The sequence below is a fragment of the Ailuropoda melanoleuca genome, chromosome 5 (genome assembly GCF_002007445.2).
Source record: "Ailuropoda melanoleuca isolate Jingjing chromosome 5, ASM200744v2, whole genome shotgun sequence".
In the NCBI taxonomy this organism is placed as follows: domain Eukaryota; kingdom Metazoa; phylum Chordata; class Mammalia; order Carnivora; family Ursidae; genus Ailuropoda; species Ailuropoda melanoleuca.
In genome coordinates this window covers 93,480,921-93,501,774 of record NC_048222.1, presented here as the reverse complement: position 1 = coordinate 93,501,774, position 20,854 = coordinate 93,480,921, and the positions used below count along the sequence as shown (strand labels likewise).

At 35.3% G+C, this 20,854-nt stretch overlaps 1 protein-coding gene across 1 annotated transcript in view; it reads right to left on the bottom strand.

The window, feature by feature from the left end:
• Nucleotides 1-3,128, bottom strand: part of MARCHF1 (membrane associated ring-CH-type finger 1) — a 293,848-nt gene extending 290,720 nt beyond the window's left edge. Inside the window, exon 1 of the mRNA XM_011235504.3 lies at nucleotides 3,003-3,128. Within this exon, the coding sequence (XP_011233806.2) occupies nucleotides 3,003-3,113 (111 nt within the window). The 5' untranslated portion in view covers nucleotides 3,114-3,128. The remainder of the gene's footprint in view (nucleotides 1-3,002) is intronic.
• Nucleotides 3,129-20,854: the final 17,726 nt, after the last annotated feature.

Genomic DNA, 20,854 nt, shown 5'->3' with positions numbered 1-20,854 from the left:
GAGGGACTATAGAAGTTTGGGGGGTTATTAGATAAAATGCCTGGCTTCTTCTAAACCCCAAATGATGGGATATGACATTAATGCAAGTGTTGAGTAACAAAGATGCAGTAAAAATGTACATTTGTATAAAGTGACTCAAGGCAAGCATGAGATTAAGAGCTGACCCTGAGTAAAATTCTCAATTGAACAAAGTATCTCTGTACAAAGTATCTCTGTACAAAGATCATTTCACAAAGATTAAGGATGTGGTCCTCCATCCTAATTTTCAAGGTAATATTATCTTGGGAGAAAGGCATGAGAGAAGAGAAAGTCAAGGGCATCCAAGAAAGAACTTTCTTAGGCACATGGACCAGCAGGAAGTAAATAGATCAGAATCCATGAAGATTTCTGAAAATTGTGGTACTGAAATACCATGATCCCAGAAATACAAACCTTGAAATATTTAAGACTTTAAACAACTCTTGGCCCATAATTTCCCCAAAATAGGGGAAATATTTTAAGGCTATGTAGTCCTCAATAAACACTTTAAATGTTGACAAGGAGAATAAAAGAAAATGAAGAACTCCTCGGAGAGTACATTCAGAGGCCAGAGAACCATGAACAAAGATCTCCCAGGGAGCAAGGTCAAAGCCTATTCAAGGATCCTCCCTGACTTCTAGGTTAGGGAGATTTTAAAATATCTGCCTAGCAGGATTTCACCTCTGATTTCCATGTGCATCTGCTTTTTTCTTTTTTCAAGCATGAGTATTATTGTGATTTCCCTCATCCTACTCCTCTCCTATATATTGGATATATATGGATGTTGGGAGCTGGTTGCAAAATACAGATAATTTATTCATAGGTGATTCATCATCATCATCATTTGATAAGGACAATAAATAACCAGAGCTTATGGACTTGAACTGAATCCAGTGACTGAAATACTTTTTTCTCTTGGAAAGTAATAATTCTTTTTCATGAGGGAGTGGAAACATGACCCGAAGATTTGGCAACCAGAAGGGAAGTCTATGGCAGAAATGGACTAGGTGCTCCTTAATTCCATCTGCTCTTCTTGTCATGCAGCTTCCTAACATTTACCAACCTCCCTTGAAGTTCAGTTGGGGCCATGAGACTAGTTTTGGCCAATGGAAGGATATGCATACATTCAAGGCTACTCCATAACAGCACATGCACAATGGCTCCCATAGTCTCTTCTTTTCCCTCAGGAACCCAAGAAACCATGTCCTTAAGAAGGCAGCATTGAAAGATGAAAGGAGTATTTATCTTTGAACCATCATTTGACAGTGAAGGAGAGCTGACTAAGTCACATTGGCTATGACATAAGAAAGACATATTTTATTTTTCTATGTTGAGAAACAGGTGTTGAAATTATGTTTCAGTGGCTAGAGCCTATCCACCTAATACGACATTAGATTTTAAAATATGAATTACTGGATTCATTAAATTGGCAAATTGATGACTTTTCTTTCTACCAAAAGTATCTGGATGGGAAGAAAATATCATCAAGAAAGTGAGGCAGCATGGTGTGGTAGAATAAAGCTTTGCCTTGAGAATCCTGGCTTCTAGCAATCTTTTTATCATGTACTAGCTAAATGACACTGGGGAAGTCAATTAATTTCTCTGGGTCACAGTCCACATTTGGAAAATTAAGCTTATATTAGGTTACCCAATTATAGGAAAAAGCCAGGCCAAAAGTTTACTCAAGAATATTTATGGTTTTGATATATGGTTCTATGAAATAGAAATTAAGCACTAAGGCCATTCTAATAAAAGCACAGAAGTACTTTTTTTATTTTAAAATTTTTAGCCTTTGCATGATACCTGACAAAGTCCAGCTTTATATATAAAAATTGCATAACACATTTTTAAATGGTGTTAGCTCATGCCAAGCAGTTTTATTGAAAACAATAATTTACAAAAGATCATGCTAGAATGAGAGAAAACAGTGCAGATAATAATTTCAAAAAATTTATTCCCCAGAACTTTGGCTATGTCATTACGTTATACACATTTCTTCATACTCGCAGCCCTCTTTTCACAATATAAGATGATGGAATTTAAGTAGGATTCTCATATCTATGTTTTGTCAACTGAATGCCTACTCCTTCAGGTGGTTCCTCTTGACATTCCCTCAATAATGTTTGCTCAGGATCATAATTTCTATTTAAAATAATGGAACTTAGCAAATAACTCTAGAGTAAAAAAATAAGCCTAAAATCCATGCTCATATTTAATTATATGTTCACAACTAATAAATCAGGCTAATGAAAACACTTGTATTCATATGAAATGGCAAAATAATAATTAAAAAAATCTAAAATGTCAATTTAAAACTTAGAGACCAAATGGAATTTTTCTTCTTTAAATCAAAATGAAGAATGTTGTAGCCAAATCTAAACAAAGAATGCATAAAACCCCTTTTTGGTAATGAGTTCTCTTTCCCTAATCACTAGGAAACAATGGCTACCTACAGCTGGGTATGTGAACTTAACACAGAAAACAAGACACGAAAGAGTATATTACTGATTCAGGCTTCAAATTATTTTTGCAATTATTAATTCACAATTTTATATAAAATTTATAATTTTAATCCCCTTTCCAGAGATTTTTAGAATATATATAGAAAACACAGAAGGCATGATTCTGATTTTTCGCTATTTTTGGATAACTCTGTACTTGTTTTCTCCACTGATTCTATTACACAAATGTAGAATGCAAGATATGAACTTTAAGTAACTATTTAAGGTGACTAACATAAAGGAAGGGTAAGGTTCAAAGAAATACAAAGACAAAGAAACTGTTCTTTAATCTGAATTAAGCTCTAGTAGTATATGACATTCGATATTTTTATTAAAATAAATACACTGAATCTATATGAACAATATAATGCAAATATTATTGTAAACAAGAATAATGTTTACTTAAAAAATTACCCCCTTCCACATTTCCTTAGCATTCATTTACATACAAGCCATTTTGAGGAAAAGTAACTTTTCACTCACCAATGTGGAGGTTTGTGAGGCATCAGCCAAATCCCCTGAGATCTCGGGTGTTTGCGTGTTGTTTGGGATTCTGTGAGGGTTACGGGCTATCGCTTCACACCAGCCCAGCATTTTCTCCTTCCTCTTATCCCTTTTCAATTTCTGAAATTCTGAAAATAATTTACATTCCCTGAAACGGGTCACTTATTTTAGTTGTCTGTTTTAGGAAAATGTACATAATTGAAATTAAATAAGCAATTTAATGACATACCAATGGAGACATTTTTAGTCAGAAGTTACGGGGAGGAAAAGAAGAATATGCCAAGTACTATAATATCCCAAAGATACAAGGCAATGAAAATAGTACATATCTATTCAAAGAGCCTAACATCTTTTATACCCCAATTTGTGACACTTTCAAACTGTCGGAATTCCTTGCATCAGGTTCTAAGCGTTACTTTCAAGAATCAATTTATGAGTTCTTACCTTGGGAGTTAAAAACAATTCCAGTTCCTGATATATCTACATATTTCAATGCCTTACAGATGCAAAATAAATTGAACACCAGTCAGTGATAAAGATTACTCATTCTGACAGTGGCATGATTATCTCCCTCATAAAGTTCTGCCAACTGAAGAAGGGGAAATTTTAGTGCAAGCATGGTAAAGGTAGTATATGACAGAAATCACCTCATCACCAGTACATTTTATTCAAAAATAATAATTAAAAATTTTCCGTACTGTAGCCTGAGTAAAAGTTTTCTACAACTCTTTCTAGCTTTCCAGAATTTTCCATTTGGGAAAGTTTTTGTTTTTGTTTTTCATTTCTGAAAAAGTATTATCAACAATGACTTTTTAATGTAATAGAGAAAACACTGTTTCCCTTGTAAAGTTTTACAGCCTACTTTTCCACTCCACCACACTCAGTAATTAGAAATAGTTTATTGCAGGTCTTTAGTTAAATGCATTACACTGTCAATTAAATATCAAAAATAATGTGGAGTAATTATTTTTCACAGCATCCAAAGCAATTAGCAATCTGGTGGTTTATAACATTTCAGAGATTCAAAATAGCACATTTCATAGCACTAAGAAAAGTAACATAAAGAAAGGTTGCACTAACGGATTGATGAGTTATTACTCTAAATGACAAAATACTAAAGTTAAATGGATCTGAACAATGTAAATAGGGAAGTTATTAAAAACAACAACAACAACAACAACTAAGGGGGCAGTTCAAGATGGCAGGATAGGAAGACCCTGAAATTAACCTCCTCCCATGGACACACCAAATCTACAGCTACATATAGAAAATTATCTCTGAAAAAAATGTGAAAACGAGCTGAACAGCCCCTCCACAACAAAGGATAAAAAGGACACACTGAGATGGGTAGGAGATGCAGAGATATGGTCTATCCAAAAACCAGTGTGGAGACCCACAAGGAGGAAGGGTCTCACAAATAAAAATCATATCGCTGAGAAGCAAGGGGCACAAGCCTCACATCAGAGATACAAGCCCCCAAAAGTCTGGTTTGAAAACCAGAGTCTTATATCCAGGAGATCCAAAGGGCCACAGGAAACAAAGACTTCTAACTTACAGGGTTTGCACAGGTTCATTTGCCCTGGGACTCAGCACAAAAGCAGCAGGTTGAAAAAAGGTTAACAATATATGAAGAAAATTCACTGCCTACTATTAAAGCATCTCTGGAGGGTCAGAGGCCTATTGGAACTCTCTCTAGGAGCAAAGGTGCTGGTGGGTGTCATTTTTGCACTCTCTCTCTACCTTGTCATCACTGCCTGCACTGACCCTCAACCCTGCCCTGCTAAATCCAGCAGGTGGGCATGCTCCAGCCTGATGCTTCACCATAACCCTGCTTTGCTAAACCCAAAGGGCAGGCTCCCCCATGTTCCATTAAAGGCAACAGGTACATGCAGCCCTCTCAGGGCATGTCATTTGAACACCAGGCTCTGGTGGCCATGGGAGTTTGTTTTACCAGACTCCATAGGACTGAAACAGTCACAGACAGTTCTGGGAAAGCTCTCATCCCAAGCACTAAAATACCTGTTCTCTCTGTGACCACTTCTTCAAGTCAGACAGAGATAACTCTTTTGCCTAATACACAGAAACAGAGAGAGCCAAACAAAGTGAGAAAACAGAAGAATAAGTTCCAAATGAAAGAACATGATAAAACCCCAGGAAAAAAAAGTTAATGAAATGAAGATAAGTAATTTCCTTGATAAAGACTTCAAAGTAATGGTCATAAAGACACTCACCAATCTTGGAAGAAGAATGGACGAAAGGAATAAGAAATTCAACAAGGAGATAAGAAAATATAAGAGAGTACCAAGCAGAAGTCACAGACCTGAAGAATACAGTAACTGAACTGAAAAATACACTAGAGGGGTTCGACAGCCGACTAGTTGATGAAGAAGAGAATATCAGTGACCTCCATGTCACAGAACTCACCCAAACACAGCACAAAAAGAACAAGAAAGTTCAAAAAGTGAAGACAGCTTAAAGGGTCTATGGAACAACATTAAGCAGAACAATACCTGCATTATAGGGGTCATAGAAACAATTAAAAAGTACCTTGAGATGAATGAAAATAAAAATTCAATGTACCAAAATCTGTCGATTGCAACACAAATAGTTCTAAGTGGGAAGTTCAGGCCTACCTCAAGAAACATGAAAATTCTCAAACACTCTAACTTTACACCTAAAAGAATAAGAAAAAGAGAAATAAATGATGCCTAAAGTTAGTAGAATGAAGAAAATAACAAAGAATAGACCAGAAATAAATGAAATAAAGACTAAAAAGACAACAGAAAAGATCAATGAAACTAAGCTGGTTATCGACAAAACTGATAAGCTTCAGCTAGATTAAGAAAAAAGGGGGGGAGCTCATATAAATAAAATCAGAAATGAAAGAGAAGTTACAACTGATCCCAAAGAAATACAGAGTCATAAGAGCCTACTATGAAAAATTATATGCCAACAAATTGGATAACCTAGAAGAAATGGACATAGTCTTAGAAACATACAATCTTCTGATACGAAATCATAAAGAAATAGAAAATCTGAATAGAACAATTGCCAGCAAGGAGATTAAATAAAAAACCTCCTCTCAAACAAAAGTCTAGGACCAGATGGCTTTGCCAGTGAATTCTACCAAACATTCAAAGATTTAATACCTATCCTTCTCAAACTCTCCAAAAAAATCAAAGAGGAGGGAATCCTTTTAAACTCATTTTACAAGGCCAGCATTACCTTGCCACCAAAGCTGGAGAAGGACACCACACACACACACACACACACACACACACCAATATTCCTGATGAACACAGACACAAAAATTCTCAACACAATATTAGCAAATCAAATTCAACAATACATTAGCAAGATCATTCACCATGATCAAGTGGAATTTATCCAGAGATGCAAGAATGTTTCGACATCTATAAATCAATCAACATGCTATACCACATTAACAAAATGAAGGATAAAAATCATATATGATCTTCTTAATATACAATAATAGCATTTGAGAAAAATTCAATATCCATTTTTGATAAAAACTCTCAACAAAACAGGTGGAAAGGAAATATACCTCAATATAATAAAGGCCACAGATGATAAGCCCACAGCTAACATCATACTCAGTACTGAAAAGATGTTGGCTTTTCTTCTAAGATCCGGAACAGGAAAAAGATGCCCACTACTACCACTTTTATTCAACATAGGATTGAAAATCCTAGCCAGAGCAATTAGGCAAGACAAAGAAATAAAACACATCTAAATTGGAAAGAAAGAAGTAAAACTGTCACTATTTGTCAGTGAGATGATTTTCTATATGGAAAACCCTAAAGACTGAACCAAAAGTCTTAGAATAATAAAATTCAGCCAAGTTGCAACATACAAAATCAATACACAAAAATCTGTTGTTTTATCCACTTATAACAAATTATCAAAAAGAGAAATTAAGAAAACTATCCCATTTACAACTGCATCAAAAAGAATACAATATGACCTAAGAATATATTTAACCAAGGAAGTGAAAGACCTGTACACTGAAAACTATGAGACACTGATGAAAGAAACGGAAGAAAACACAAATAAATGGAAAGATATTCCATGCTCATGAACTGGAAGAATTAATATTGTTAAAATGTCCATGCTACCTAAGAAACCAGTGCAGAAAACAGAATGTCAGTTCCTCAAAAAGTTAATATAGAATGCAATATAGAATCACCACGTGATCTAACAATTCTACTTCTGAGTATTTATCTTAAGAAAATGAAAACACTAATTTGAAAAGATATATACACTTTTATGTTCACTGAAGCATTATTCACATTAGTCAAGATATGGAAACAACCAAAATGTGACCAATGGGTGAATAGATAAAGGAGATGTGGTATATATATATGTACAGCGGAATACTACTCAGACATAAAAAAGAATGAAATTTTGCCATTTGCGACAACATGGATGGACCGTGAAAGCATTACACTAAATGAAATAAGTCAAAGACAAATACTGTGTGAATTCACTTATATGTGAAATCTAAAAAACAAGCAAATTTTCGAAACAAAACTCATAAGTGCAGAGAACACTGGTGGTTGCTGGAGGGGAGGGGAGCTGAGGGGCAGACAAAAAGAAGTCAGAAGGTACAAGTTTCCAGTCACAAAATAAGTAGTCATGGAGATATAATGTACAGCATGGTAAATAATGTCAATAATATTGTTTGGATACTATGTAACTTTATATGGTGATAGGGGAAAGCAGATTTATGATCATTTCACATTACATGCAAATATTAAATCATTCTGTTGTATACCTGAAACAAATAGAATATTGTATGTCAATTATACCTCAATAAAAAAAAAACCTTTCATATAAAGCAAGTTTAAGATATTCAATGGAATGGATTTCTTAATAAGACTATCAATTTGAGTGAATCATTCATTTGAGATACAGGGAAATGGTGAAGGAACCTTGAAAACAATTGCTTGAATGAGCAACAAATTATTAATGTTCAACCATTCAATTGCTTGAGATTTTATTGAAAATTCTTATCTATGTTATACAAAAACTGCATATCCTACTAATTCAAACTCCACAGAATGTAAATATTTCCACATTCCCAGTACACAGTATCTTGGTTACTCATCAGCTTTTAATTACATTTCTTCAAGTGTGCTAAGAGTAAATGAAAATGAGTATCTTTATTCAAAGGCAAGGAGTGAAATGATACATAATGACCAAAACAGTTTAATCAAGTATAAACAAATGTTCTACTTGTAAGTCATTTGCCATTTAAAAAAAATTAACTCTATAATTAAATATCTCTTCAGTGCTTATAGAAAAATGCTGAATTCATGCATGAATAAAAAGCATAACAAAGTGGCCCACAAAATTATGATTATCATTAGTACCCATTCTGGGATATATTTTTAAAGGCAACCAACTTCTTATTTCCCATTCAGTTTTTGAGATTAAATAAGACAGTTTAACTTCGTTAGTGGCACACTTTTGTGGCAGTAGTGGTGGTTGTAGCTATGTTCCTCCTTATTCAGTCAACATTAATCCTTAAGTATTTATTGAACCCCTACTCTATTGTACATACTGAAGTAGGCGTGGAAGAGCTACACTTTCATTTTCTCTTTGAGCTGGATTCACACAACATTCCAGAGAATTTTAAATTCTTTTTTATTTTATAATTTTTATTTTGTTATATTAGTCACCACACAGTACATCCCCAGTTTTTGATGCAATGTTCCATGATTCATTATTTGCATATAACACCCAGTGCACCATGCAATATGTGCCCTCCTTAATACCCATCACTGGCCTATCCCAATCCCCCACCCTCTCCCCTCTGAAGCACTCAGTTTGTTTCCTAGAGTCCACAGTCTCTCATGGTTCATTCCCCTTTCTGTTTACCCCCTTCTTTCTTCCCTTCCTTCTCCTACCGATCCTCCTATTTCTTATGTTCCATAAATGAGTGAAACCATATGATAATTGTCTTTCTCTGCTTGACTTATTTCACTTAGCATTATCTCCTCCAGACCCGTCCATGTTGCTGGAAATGTTGTGTAATCGTTATTTCTGATGGCTGAGTAATATTCCATTGTATATATGGACCACATCTTCTTTATCCAGTCNCTTATGTTCCATAAATGAGTGAAACCATATGATAATTGTCTTTCTCTGCTTGACTTATTTCACTTAGCATTATCTCCTCCAGACCCGTCCATGTTGCTGGAAATGTTGTGTAATCGTTANCCATACACAAAGATAAACTCCAAATGGTTGAAAGACCTCGATGTGAGACAGGAATCCATCAAAATCCTAGAGGAGAACCTAGGCAGCAACCTCTTTGACATCGGCCACAGCAACTTTTTTCATGACACATCTCCAAAGGCAAGAGAAACAAAAGAAAAAATGAACTTGTGGGACTTCATCAAGATAAAAAGCTTCTGCACAGCCAAGGAAACAGTCAAAAAAACTAAGAGGCAGCCCACGGAACGGGAGAAGATATTTGCAAATGACACTACAGATAAAAGACTAGTATCCAAGATCTACAAAGAACTTCTCAAACTCAATACACGTGAAACAAATAATCAAATCAAAAAATGGGCAGAAGATATGGAACAGACACTTTTCCAATGAAGACATACAAATGGCTAATAGACACATGAAAAAATGTTCAAAATCATTAGCCATCAGGGAATATCAAATCAAAACCACCTTGAGATACCGCCTTACACCAGTTAGAATGGCAAGAATTTTAAATTCTAAAAGTAACTAGGATCTCTCTGTCTGATTTTTAGATTTGTGAACTTATTTGCTAGATTCCAAAGCGATCACCTGCTCCTCTTGGTCTTACATTGTCCTCCCTGAAGCTGGCCTGTGCAAATCATCACCCTGAACTGTTTTGCTGAACTGCTATCAATAAGTCGTCATGTCAAGAACTATTAAATTTTGGCTCTACGTGAAGTAGTCTAAAAAAATGTCAACTGCATTCTAATTTTCTTTTGCATGTAACAATTACCTTAATTCTAGAATGACCGGGTAGGCTAAATAATTCAACAAATTAAAATACATCTTGTTTTGACCTAAATAATATGTTCATAGTCGTCATAGAATATTCACCATAGACACTGTAATCTCTGCTATGGGAAAAAAAGAAAAAAATGATACACAGCTAGGGTCCGGAAGATGGCAAAGCTTATAATTAAATTTGAACATATTCATAGAAATATTTACAAAGAAAGCTAAATGTGTAAAATGATAAGAGCAATCCAACTCCAAAGCTTAACTTTAGCTTTTTATTACATGAATTAAGAATATATGAAAATATAAAAAAGGCCTACGATGGCTCTATTACTATGTCTGGACATCACATAATATTATAAGAGAGAAATTTTGTCTAACGACTCGCTCTATATAATAAACATTTTCTGACTTTACCAGCTACTTTAGAATCAAAGAATTATATCTGAAAGAAAACAAAGTTTAAATGGCCTCAAAAAAAGCAGCATGGATGTAGGCAAATTGAAAGGGAGAGAGATAGCAAAGAAAAGGAGAGGTCCATTGACTCATCTCATAAATTCCTCTGAGTAAGAGGCTGTGATAGTTACTCAAAACAGTATCTGCTTTTCTATTTTTACAAAACCCTTAGACTTTAGGCCTCATTTTGAAGACATTTTTTTTTTTTGCATCATTGATGATAATGTAGAAATTTCAGAAATAGTTTAGGTGATTTGAGATAACTGAAGGGTTAATACTGTTGACTCCTGAGCCTTTGGAGACTAACATTCTTCCTACACAGGCTGGAGTACTTATCATGTTCTTAGGTGTAAGAATGTACTATCAGTCAGAAGGGTAGGCAAATTATGAGCATTTATAATTAACCCTAAAGCACTTTAAACTGTAAGTATCATTAGTAATATATCAGAATAAGAAAGTGGTCATTAAGCATTCATGTTAATTGCTATCTAACCATTAAAGCAAGCTAATGTGAGGCGCAGCAATGAGCAACTTATATAATGATCACAGGAAATTGAGATTTAACTAAGCTTAATTTTAATACGCTACTTCAAGCAGATATTTAATTTAATAAATAGGAGCACAGTGCATTCTCTGTGAACTAAATTGACAACAAATTAAAATTAGGAAGAAAAAAATGCAAGGCAATTGGGTATATCTCATGGAGAATAATTTACTTTTAATTCAGGAGACATTTGCTGAGTACTTCCTTTGTGCCAGATACTGTGCTCAGAACTATCGGTCCAGGGGTTAAAGAGATCCACAGCTTAGAGCTGGTAGGGGAAAGTGATAAACAAACTTTTGATAGCAGTGTAACAAGCATTATGAAAACTTTGAGAAAAGACACTTGCCTTAGTATTAGCTGACGGAAAAGGTTAATTTCAAATGAATTTACAAAGAAAAGAAAATTACAAATAATTTACATGAAAATTAAAATTATTACTATTCCAAAGGTTTCTGGCACTACTGGCTGTGCTGTGCAACTCCAGGAGGCTCATTCACATCATAATCCCTATAAATGGCGCTGTGCTTCAAGGGATGCTTTTCACATAAAAGACCATGTGAGTGGTGCTCCTGGAGCTGTGCAGTCTGGCAGAAAGAAAGCCTTGCTCATTTCTCCCAGTGAAGCTTATTACACACACCTTATTGTACCCCAAGCCTAATGTAATTTAATCTCCCCAGCACAAAAAAATGCAGTCACCTGCCTCTACCTTTATTCTCTACCTTCTCAACTATTTCCTTTCTAAAATTTGCCAACCATAGCATACTCAGCAGATTTAAGACTCCAAATGCTCCCTCTCTTCACCATGCACTTATAAGAAAGGAGGCTCCATCTCATACAGACAACCATCCTCAAACTTGAGACTTGAGAACAGTCCTTATCTAATGATTTGAAATGATTTTTCAATTGAAAATTTTAGAGATTTTTCTGTACCTTTCTTTAGCTAAGTGTTATTAAGAAATATAAATCTTGGGGCACCTGGGTGGCTCAGTCGGCTAAGCACCCGACTCTTGGCTCAGGTCATGATATCAGGGTCATGAGAACAAGCCCCAAGTTGGGTCTGTGTTCAGCATGGAGTCTGTTTGAGATTATCTCTCTCTCTCCGCCCCTCTTGTTGCTTGTGCTCTCTTTCTCTCTCTAAAATACATAAATAAAATCTTAAAAAGAGAAATATAAATCTAAACTTTTGAACACTTTCTACCTCCAGAATAATAATGAAGTCAATCTCCATTATGAAAGAAAGAACTCATAAATAAGGGAAGGATGGAACATGTTTCCCTTCCTCATTGAACTGCAATATCTCTGGAAATTTAGGTGTGTTTCTTAGAGTAGTGTGTGTGTGTGTGTGTGTGTGTGTGTGTGTGCTAGAGTCCTTCAAGAGTCCTCCTTAGATACTCAGAAAACTATAGTATGTATGCCTAAAATGCACACCAGCTACAACCCTGGATCCCTGTATGGATATTCTGAAGTGTTCACATACAACTATGAGTTGTTCTTGAAGGCTTGGAATGCTAAAGATCACCAAAGACTATCTACTGAGGATGAATTTGGGAATCTTTAGACAAGATTTGTTAAGTTTACTGCTATGAAATTGTTAGAGTAAGCAGCTAGTTAGGTTCTAACAGGATAACTGGAGGCCAGCAACGAGGAAGTCATGGCCAGCTATCAGGAAAGTCACAAGTTTGTCCTGGCGGCCCTCCAAAGTAGCTGGATCAAACTGGACAGGCCGAAGATGGCAGGTGCCATGACAGGAAACCCCTGACCAAACCCATGACCAAACAGGAAGAAAAGGCATGAAATTCTGCTTCCCTGTCCCAAGTAATGAATATTTCACCCCCTTAGTTAACAACTTCCCACAAAAGATAGAAACCGGTTAGCAGCTCTCTCTTGATCCTCCCTGCTTTCACATCTTGAGAGTGTACTTTCACTTTAATAAACTTTCCCACTTGTGTTGCTCATCTACTGTATCGCATGTCAGTCCTCGAATTCTTTTCCGTGACAAGACCAAGAACCTTCAGCAACACCTTTGAGATGGGCTAGGTCAAGGCCCCAGGGTCTGGGGTCTCCCCAATTCACCCAGCAATAAAATGAAGATGTGTCCTGAGGACCTTCTGATTTCTATGAGTTGGGTGTGAAGTTTCTCAAATGGAGAGAGAGGTTCATAGTTGTATTGTAGGATGTGTAACTTTTAACTGACGTAGAGCCCAATAAACAATTGTTGATAATAAAATGACAAAGATAAAGAAGAGTTCTCCTTCTTTGAGTAAAATTAGGCAATGGGAACACCATAAGGTGACTCATAGTGAAGGTTTAAAATCTTAAGTGCTTTTTGCTTGAACTATAGGAAAGATATTTAGTATATAATTTTCCTTTTAATAATTCCCCCCTCTACCTTGCAATTTACTTTTAGAGACATCCACTTTTCTGGGAAGTCTTCTAAGTTACTCCAGCTTTGTGAGGAGGCCTGGTGGTGAATAAAGAAATGGCACAATAAAAGGAAGTAAGGTTCTCATTGCCTCCTCTGGTGAAGCAGTGCAAAGAGGAGTTTTCTAGTTTAGGTTCTGACATGTAGAGTTTGAAATTCTTCACTCCCATCCTTATAAAAAGATAAAACTGAACAAACTGAAAATCAATTAGTTTTCTTGGAACCATCAGAGAATGAGATGGTAAAAGAAACCTTCACCCTAAAATATGGAAAGACAGGTGAATACAGAGAATCATGGCCAGTTTCAGCATACATGAAGAGAATCTGCTGAAGCCATAAACCGAGGGAGACATACAGGAATTCTAATGTATTATCAGAGGAAGAATGCAGACTATCTTGAGAATAAGAACTTCCTGGAGGCTGCATTCTTAATGAAGGCCCCACACTTTGCTGAGTTTTACTATCAGGAAACTTACCTACATCTCATGATAAATAGCTGAGAAAGATACCATTGTAGCTCTAGCAGGGAAAAGGGAAGAGTAACCATCATGAAATGCCCCTAGAACACTTCTATAATGACCTATTCAGGGAAAATATCTTAGCAGAGTCATACTAACCTACTTGAATGAAGGGCATTTCTCCCACTTCAAGCCTTCATAGCCTTCCTGCTTCACCTAAGGTGGGGAAGGAAACTAAGAAATACATGTGAAGGCCACTGCCCAGAAACACAGGCCATTTAAAGACTTAGATTTAATCATAAAATTATAGCACACTTCTCATCTACTGTGCCTTACCATCATACCAAGAGGGCTTCAGGATAATAACAACAGATCACAGATGAAAAAACTGGATGTAAGTTCTCTTTGAGGTGGAGTACCTAGGGAGGCTCAAAGTCAACAGGACAAACACACAGATACTAGAAGAATCTGGAGCATCTGATAGCTATAGCTATAACAAACATTAAATACAGCTCAATTTCTAACCAGGATAACAGAAATGCACATTAAAGATGCATTTATTTTGGTTTCCATTGCCTGATACACCATATGTGGCTTTCAACCAAAAAATTAGAAAGCATACTAAAAGCAAGAAAAAAACAGTCTGAAGACACATAAAAAGCATCAGAAGCAGACTCAGATGTGACACAGATATTGGAATTATCAGATAGGGAATTTACAATACCTGTAATTAATATATTGAAGGTTGTAATTGAAAAGTAAACAACATGTAACAACAGATGGATAACATATTCAGAGAGATGAGAACTCTAAAAAAGAATCAAATGGAAATGCTAGAAATCAAAACACTGCAACAGAAATGAAGAATGCTTTGATAGTTTCATTAGTAGACTGAAAAGGCCCAAGGAAAGTATCAATGAACTTTCATTTGGAACAACAGAAACTTCTAACTCAAATGCAAAGAGAAAAAAGAATGAAAAAAAGGAAGAAAAAGGAGCAGAATATCCAAGAACTGTGGGACTATCACAAAATATGGAACATGTGCATAATTGGAATACCAGAAGGAAAAAAAGAGATAATAAAGTGGAAGAAATATTTGTAAGATGCAAGGTTAATATACAAAAGTCAATCACTTTCCTGTATACCTGTATGCTTGTATACCATCAATGAACAATTGAAATTTGAAATTAAGAAAGGAATACCATTTGTAATAAGACCAAAAAAATATTCAGATATGAATCTAACAAAATAGCTACAGGACCTATATGGAAAGCTACAATATTCTGATTTTAAAAATCAGAGAAAATCTAAATTAATGCAGACATATTCTGGAAGACTCAATATTGTTAAGACCTGAGCACAATCCCATCAAAATTCCAGCGAGCTATTTTGTAGATATTGACAAACTACTTTGAAGTTTATATAGAAAGGCAGAATACATAGGACGTCCAAAACAATAGTGAAGAACAAAGGTGAAAGACTCAGACTACCAATTTCAAAATTTACTATCAAGTTACACTAATCAAGTCAGTGTGATATTGGCAAAAGCAAAAAGCACATAAACCAGTGGAACAGAATAGAGAGTCTGAAAACAGACTCACAATTATAGACAACTCATCTTTGAAAAAGAACAAAGATAATTCAATGAAGAAAAGATAAGTCTTTTCAATGAATGGTTCTGGAAAATTGGACATCCACATGTAAAAAATCAAATCTAGACACAAAACCTTACACCTTTCACAAAAATTAACTCAGAATTAATCACAGAACTAATTGAAATACAAAACTATAAAACTTCTGGAAGAAAACAAAGGAGAAAATGTGGGTAACATTGGGTTCAGTGATAAAGTGTTAGACACAACACTAAAATCATGATCTGTGAAAGAAAAAAATGATGTTAGAATTTGTTAAAATTATAAATTTCTATCTGTGAAAGACTCTTAAGAGAAGAAAAAGTCAGGCCATAAACTGGGAGAAAATATTTTAAAACTGCATATCAGGTAAAGAACTTGCATCCAAATATACAAAGAGCTCTTAAAACTCAACAGTAAGAAAACAAACAACCAAGTAAAAAATGACAATCTGAACAGACACCTCACCAAGAGGATATGCAGATGGCAAACAAGCATATGAAAGATGCTCACCATCATATGTCATGAGAGAATTGCAAATAAAAACAATGAGATACCACTATACATCTGTTAGAATGGCTCAAACCCAACAAACTGAAAACACCAAATGCTAGCAAGAATACAAAGCAACAAGAACTCTCATACATTGCTGGTGAGAATGCAAAACAGAACAGCCACTTGGATGACAATTTAGTAGTTTCTTAGAAAGGTAAACATAGTCTACCATACAACCCAGCAATGGCCCCATGGCTATTAACCCAACTGATTTAAGAACTTATGCTTCCACCTGTACATAAGTGTTTATAGTAGCTTTATTCATAAGTGCCCAAAACTGAAAGCGCCCAAAATATTCCTCAATAGATGAACAAATTGTGGTACGTCCTTATAATGGTATTTTATTCAGAAATTTATTTTACTCAGAAATAAAAAGGAATGAGCTTTTAAGTGATTTAAAAAAAGAGCATGGACGAATCTTAAACACATATTGCTATATTAAAGAAGCCAGTCTGAAAAGGGCTACTTTAAGTATGATTCCAATTATACAACACTCTGGAAAGGGCAAAGCCATATCAACAGTAAAATGACCCATGGCAGGGCAGTGAAACAACTCTGTATGATACTATAATGGTGGATACATTAGACTGTACATTTGTGAACATCTACAGAACGTCAAAGCACAAAGCATGAACCTTGAAACGTATGCAAATTAGGCCATATCATTAAAGAGGCTGGGGGATCCCAAGATGGAAGTGAAAAATACAATCCAAGTATATTACAAATGAAGGAAGCTATCATCCTGAAGAGTGTGAGAGAAAATGTACTGATCCGAGAAAACTTAGAAATGAGGGAAGTCTGTAAGATTGAACCAAAAAATATTATACACAGGCACAGTGCTCTAGTTGATAAAATTGTTACCCATGGAGGTATGGGTTCACAACTGTCATACAGCTGTACACATATACTGGAATTGAACAATTAAATAAGTGGTTGGCAGATAATAAGGGCCACGTTTCTCAGTATTGTAGTGGAAGGTTACAGATAAGCAAAGAGAGAAGACACATGCCATGTGGCATCAGAGATGGAGACATCAGTATGATTCTAATTGGACACATCAGTAAGAACTCATGTTTAGAATATATACATAGGATTATATATAGAAATGTTTATAAATATGTGTTTATACATGTGTTAGTATACATACATACATCTCCTTGCTCTGTCAGTTGAGAAGGCCTAGAAACAATGTCACTACAGTAGCACTGAATATACCAAGCGCCCAGATTTTGGTTACTAATACTATTTTCCACTAAAAGGAACCAGGACTGCTTGGCTAAATGGCTGATTCCAGGATTGGGACAGGAAATATACAAGATGAACCTGGAGCAACTTGTAGTGCCAGAAAGTAAGAAAATGCTGAGAAACAAAACACAACAAACAAACCAAACACAATTACTGGTATATGCCAAAGACACAGGAGCTGAAGCTGAAACAATCTGAAAAGAAAATAAATTGGTATCAGATTGTAACCTAAAGCATAAGATTAATATCCATGAGTTCATACTGATAACAATAAATGATTGAATAAAGAAATAAATGGAGAAGATTAGACAAATCTCTCAAGCAGATTTCTAAATAATTTATGCAGACAGACTGCCCTCTCAGGCTGAGGAGGAACATTAACTCCCCACACTTTATTACAGACTGTACATAGTAACTTTCTTTCAAAGAGCACAATACGGGAAGATGGAAAATAAGAGTACTTTATAGTGGAGAAACCTGACAAAGCCCACCTCAGCTGAGTTACGAAGGTCAATATCCACAGTGAGAAGCCATGTCGATAGTACCTACACTTTTAAGATATAATGAAAATGGTACTTTACCTCTGGGGTCTTCTTCCCCAAAACTCATAATCCCAGTCCAACAATCAGAAAAAGTATCAGAAAAATCTCATTTGAGGGGCGCCTGGGTGGCACAGCGGTTAAGCGTCTGCCTTCAGCTCAGGGCGTGATCCCGGCGTTATGGGATCGAGCCCCACATCAGGCTCCTCTGCTATGAGCCTGCTTCTTCCTCTCCCACTCCCCCTGCTTGTGTTCCCTCTCTCGCTAGCTGTCTCTATCTCTGTCAAATAAATAAATAAAAATCTTTAAATAAAAAAAAAGAAAGAAAAATCTCATTTGAGAAACAATCTACATAAAACCTGACCAATAATCTAAACTGTCAAGATGTTCAAACAAGGCAAATCTGAGAAACTGTCACAGCCAAGAGGAACCTCAGGAGACATGAATATTAAATATAATGTATCCTGAAAGGGATGCTGAAAGAATGACGTTAAGTAAAAATGAAGAAAGGCTAAAAAAAGTACAGACTTTAGTTAATTTTAATGTATTAGTATTGGTTCATTAATTGCAACAAATGTACCATACTAACACAAGATAATAACAGGGAAAACTGGGTAAAGAGTATATGGAAAGTCTGTCTCATGTTCATAATTTTTCCGTAAATCTAAAACAATTATAAAACTTAAAAAAAACCCTTATTTTAAGAAATGAAATGTGGATTCTACTTTTCAGGTCTGTGAAAACTTTTATACTTTATTTCAAAATGTAGTTCTAATCAATAGTCAGTAGAAAAGTGTACATATCCAAAGACTAATGATTTAATTACTCCCAAGAAATTATTCTAAATTATATGGTTCAGGCACTTATTATAGAGAAAGGTTGTAGATGAAGTTAGAAATTTTGACTGTAGTTATTTTCACCTTAATAGGAAAAATAAATAAATAATGACAGAATATTGGCAGAAGAATTTGTACTATTTGTTTAGGATTAAAAAGTAACTAAAGTTCAAAACTAAAATCAGATGTCACTCACACATGTCAGAATGGCTAAAATTAATAACACAGGAAACAACAGATGTTGGCAAGGATGTGGAGAAAGGGAAATCTTTTCGAGCTGTTGGTGGGAACACAAACTGGTGCAGCCACTCTGGGAGACAGAATGGAGGTTCCTCAAAAAGTCAAAAGTGGAACTACCCTACAATCCACCAATTTTACTAGTAGGTATTTAACTAAAAAATACATAAATACATGCATCCTGATGTTTATAGCAGCATTATCAACAGTAGCCAAATGGAAGAGCCCAAATATCCATAAACCGATGAATGGATAAAGATGAAGTGGTGTGTATATATACAATGGAATACTACTCAGCGATAAAAAAAGAATGAAGTCTTGCCATTTGCAATGACATCGATGTAGCTAGAGCATATTATGCTAAGAGAAATAAGTCAGTCAGAGAAAGACAAATGCTATATGATTTCACTCATATGTGGAATTTAAGAAACAAAACAGATGAATGTAAGGGGTAAAAAAAAAAAAGAGAGAGGCAAACCAGAAAACAGACTCTTAACTATACAAAACAAACTGAGGGTTACTGGATAGGAGGTGGGTAGGGGATGGGCTAAGTGGGTGATGGGGATTAAGGAAGGCACTTGTTGGGATGAGCACTGGGTGTTGTATGGAAGTGATCAATCACTAAATTTTACACCTGAAACTAATACTACACTATATGCTAAATAACTGAAATTTAAATAAAAACTCGGAAAAGAAAAAAAAAAGTGACCAAAGAGATTTTACTAAAAGTTCCAAACAAAATAATCATCATTGGGCTGAAAATAAGCTAATTTCCACCCCCCATTTCTCTTAGGAATGAGAGAATTTAGTGAGAGAGTGAAATTCATAGAATTTTATGCAATGCTTTTGAAGAAAACATTTTGCTCTGTGCACCAGAAATATCCACTTCCTCAAGAATTCTGTTTACCAAGGGCAGGAAAGTGTGAGTGTGTAAGAAGGGAAAAAAAAATCAGGAAACATGATTCTTGAGTAGCTTCATTAACATACTTAAAGATGTTTGAATAAAATATGGACTTCCAACTTTTTCCAGCGTGAAACATCTTTTCATTATAAAAAGTTTAGTAAGCCATTGATTTAAGAGTAAGTGTATTTTAAATACAGCTTTATTGAGAAAATGCATTGCCATCTGTATTTAAATTCTGATTATAATAACTTTCTAATCCATGCTAGAGATTTATGTTTTACATTTTGAAAATCACTGGAATATCTGGTAGTTTTGCTTTAAATTTTCTTTTTTTTTTAAGATTTTATTTATTTATTTGAGAGAGAGAGAGAGAGCATGAACAGGGGTGGAGGGCAGAGGGAGGAGAAGCAGGCCTCCTCACCAAGCAGGGAGCCCAATGTGGGGCTCAATCTCAGGACCTTGGGATCATGACCTAAACTGAAGGCAAATGCTTAATCAACTGAGCCACCCAGATGCCCCTTAAAATTTTCAAATAAAGAGTTTTTACTACCCACACTGACCCTAAAAACATGGCTTCCAGGAAGGTTCCTTTCTAACTCTTTCTCTTTGGGATGATTTCAAGATGATGTGTCACTCCTTACTCAAGGAAAGCTTCTGAAAGGCACATACCTTTATAACAGATAAATGTGACACAAAACTTCCTATCTAATATTTTAAACATCTTTTACGGCCCCATTTAAAAGCATAACAACTGGGTTATTTCATTATTTAATACAAATGTAAAATTCTTCACAGCTAACATATTTAAAAAGTATACAAATGTAAACATAGGCTTGCCTGAATTGCTAGGCTTATTTTGTGGACTTTTATCATTTATATGAATGTAGGTTTTTTTCTGACAGGTTTGGCAAAATCTGTGAGATCAAAAAAAAGTCATATACAACTTTCCTTCTGTTTTGTCCATGCTAAGGGACTGTAGATCTCTATTCC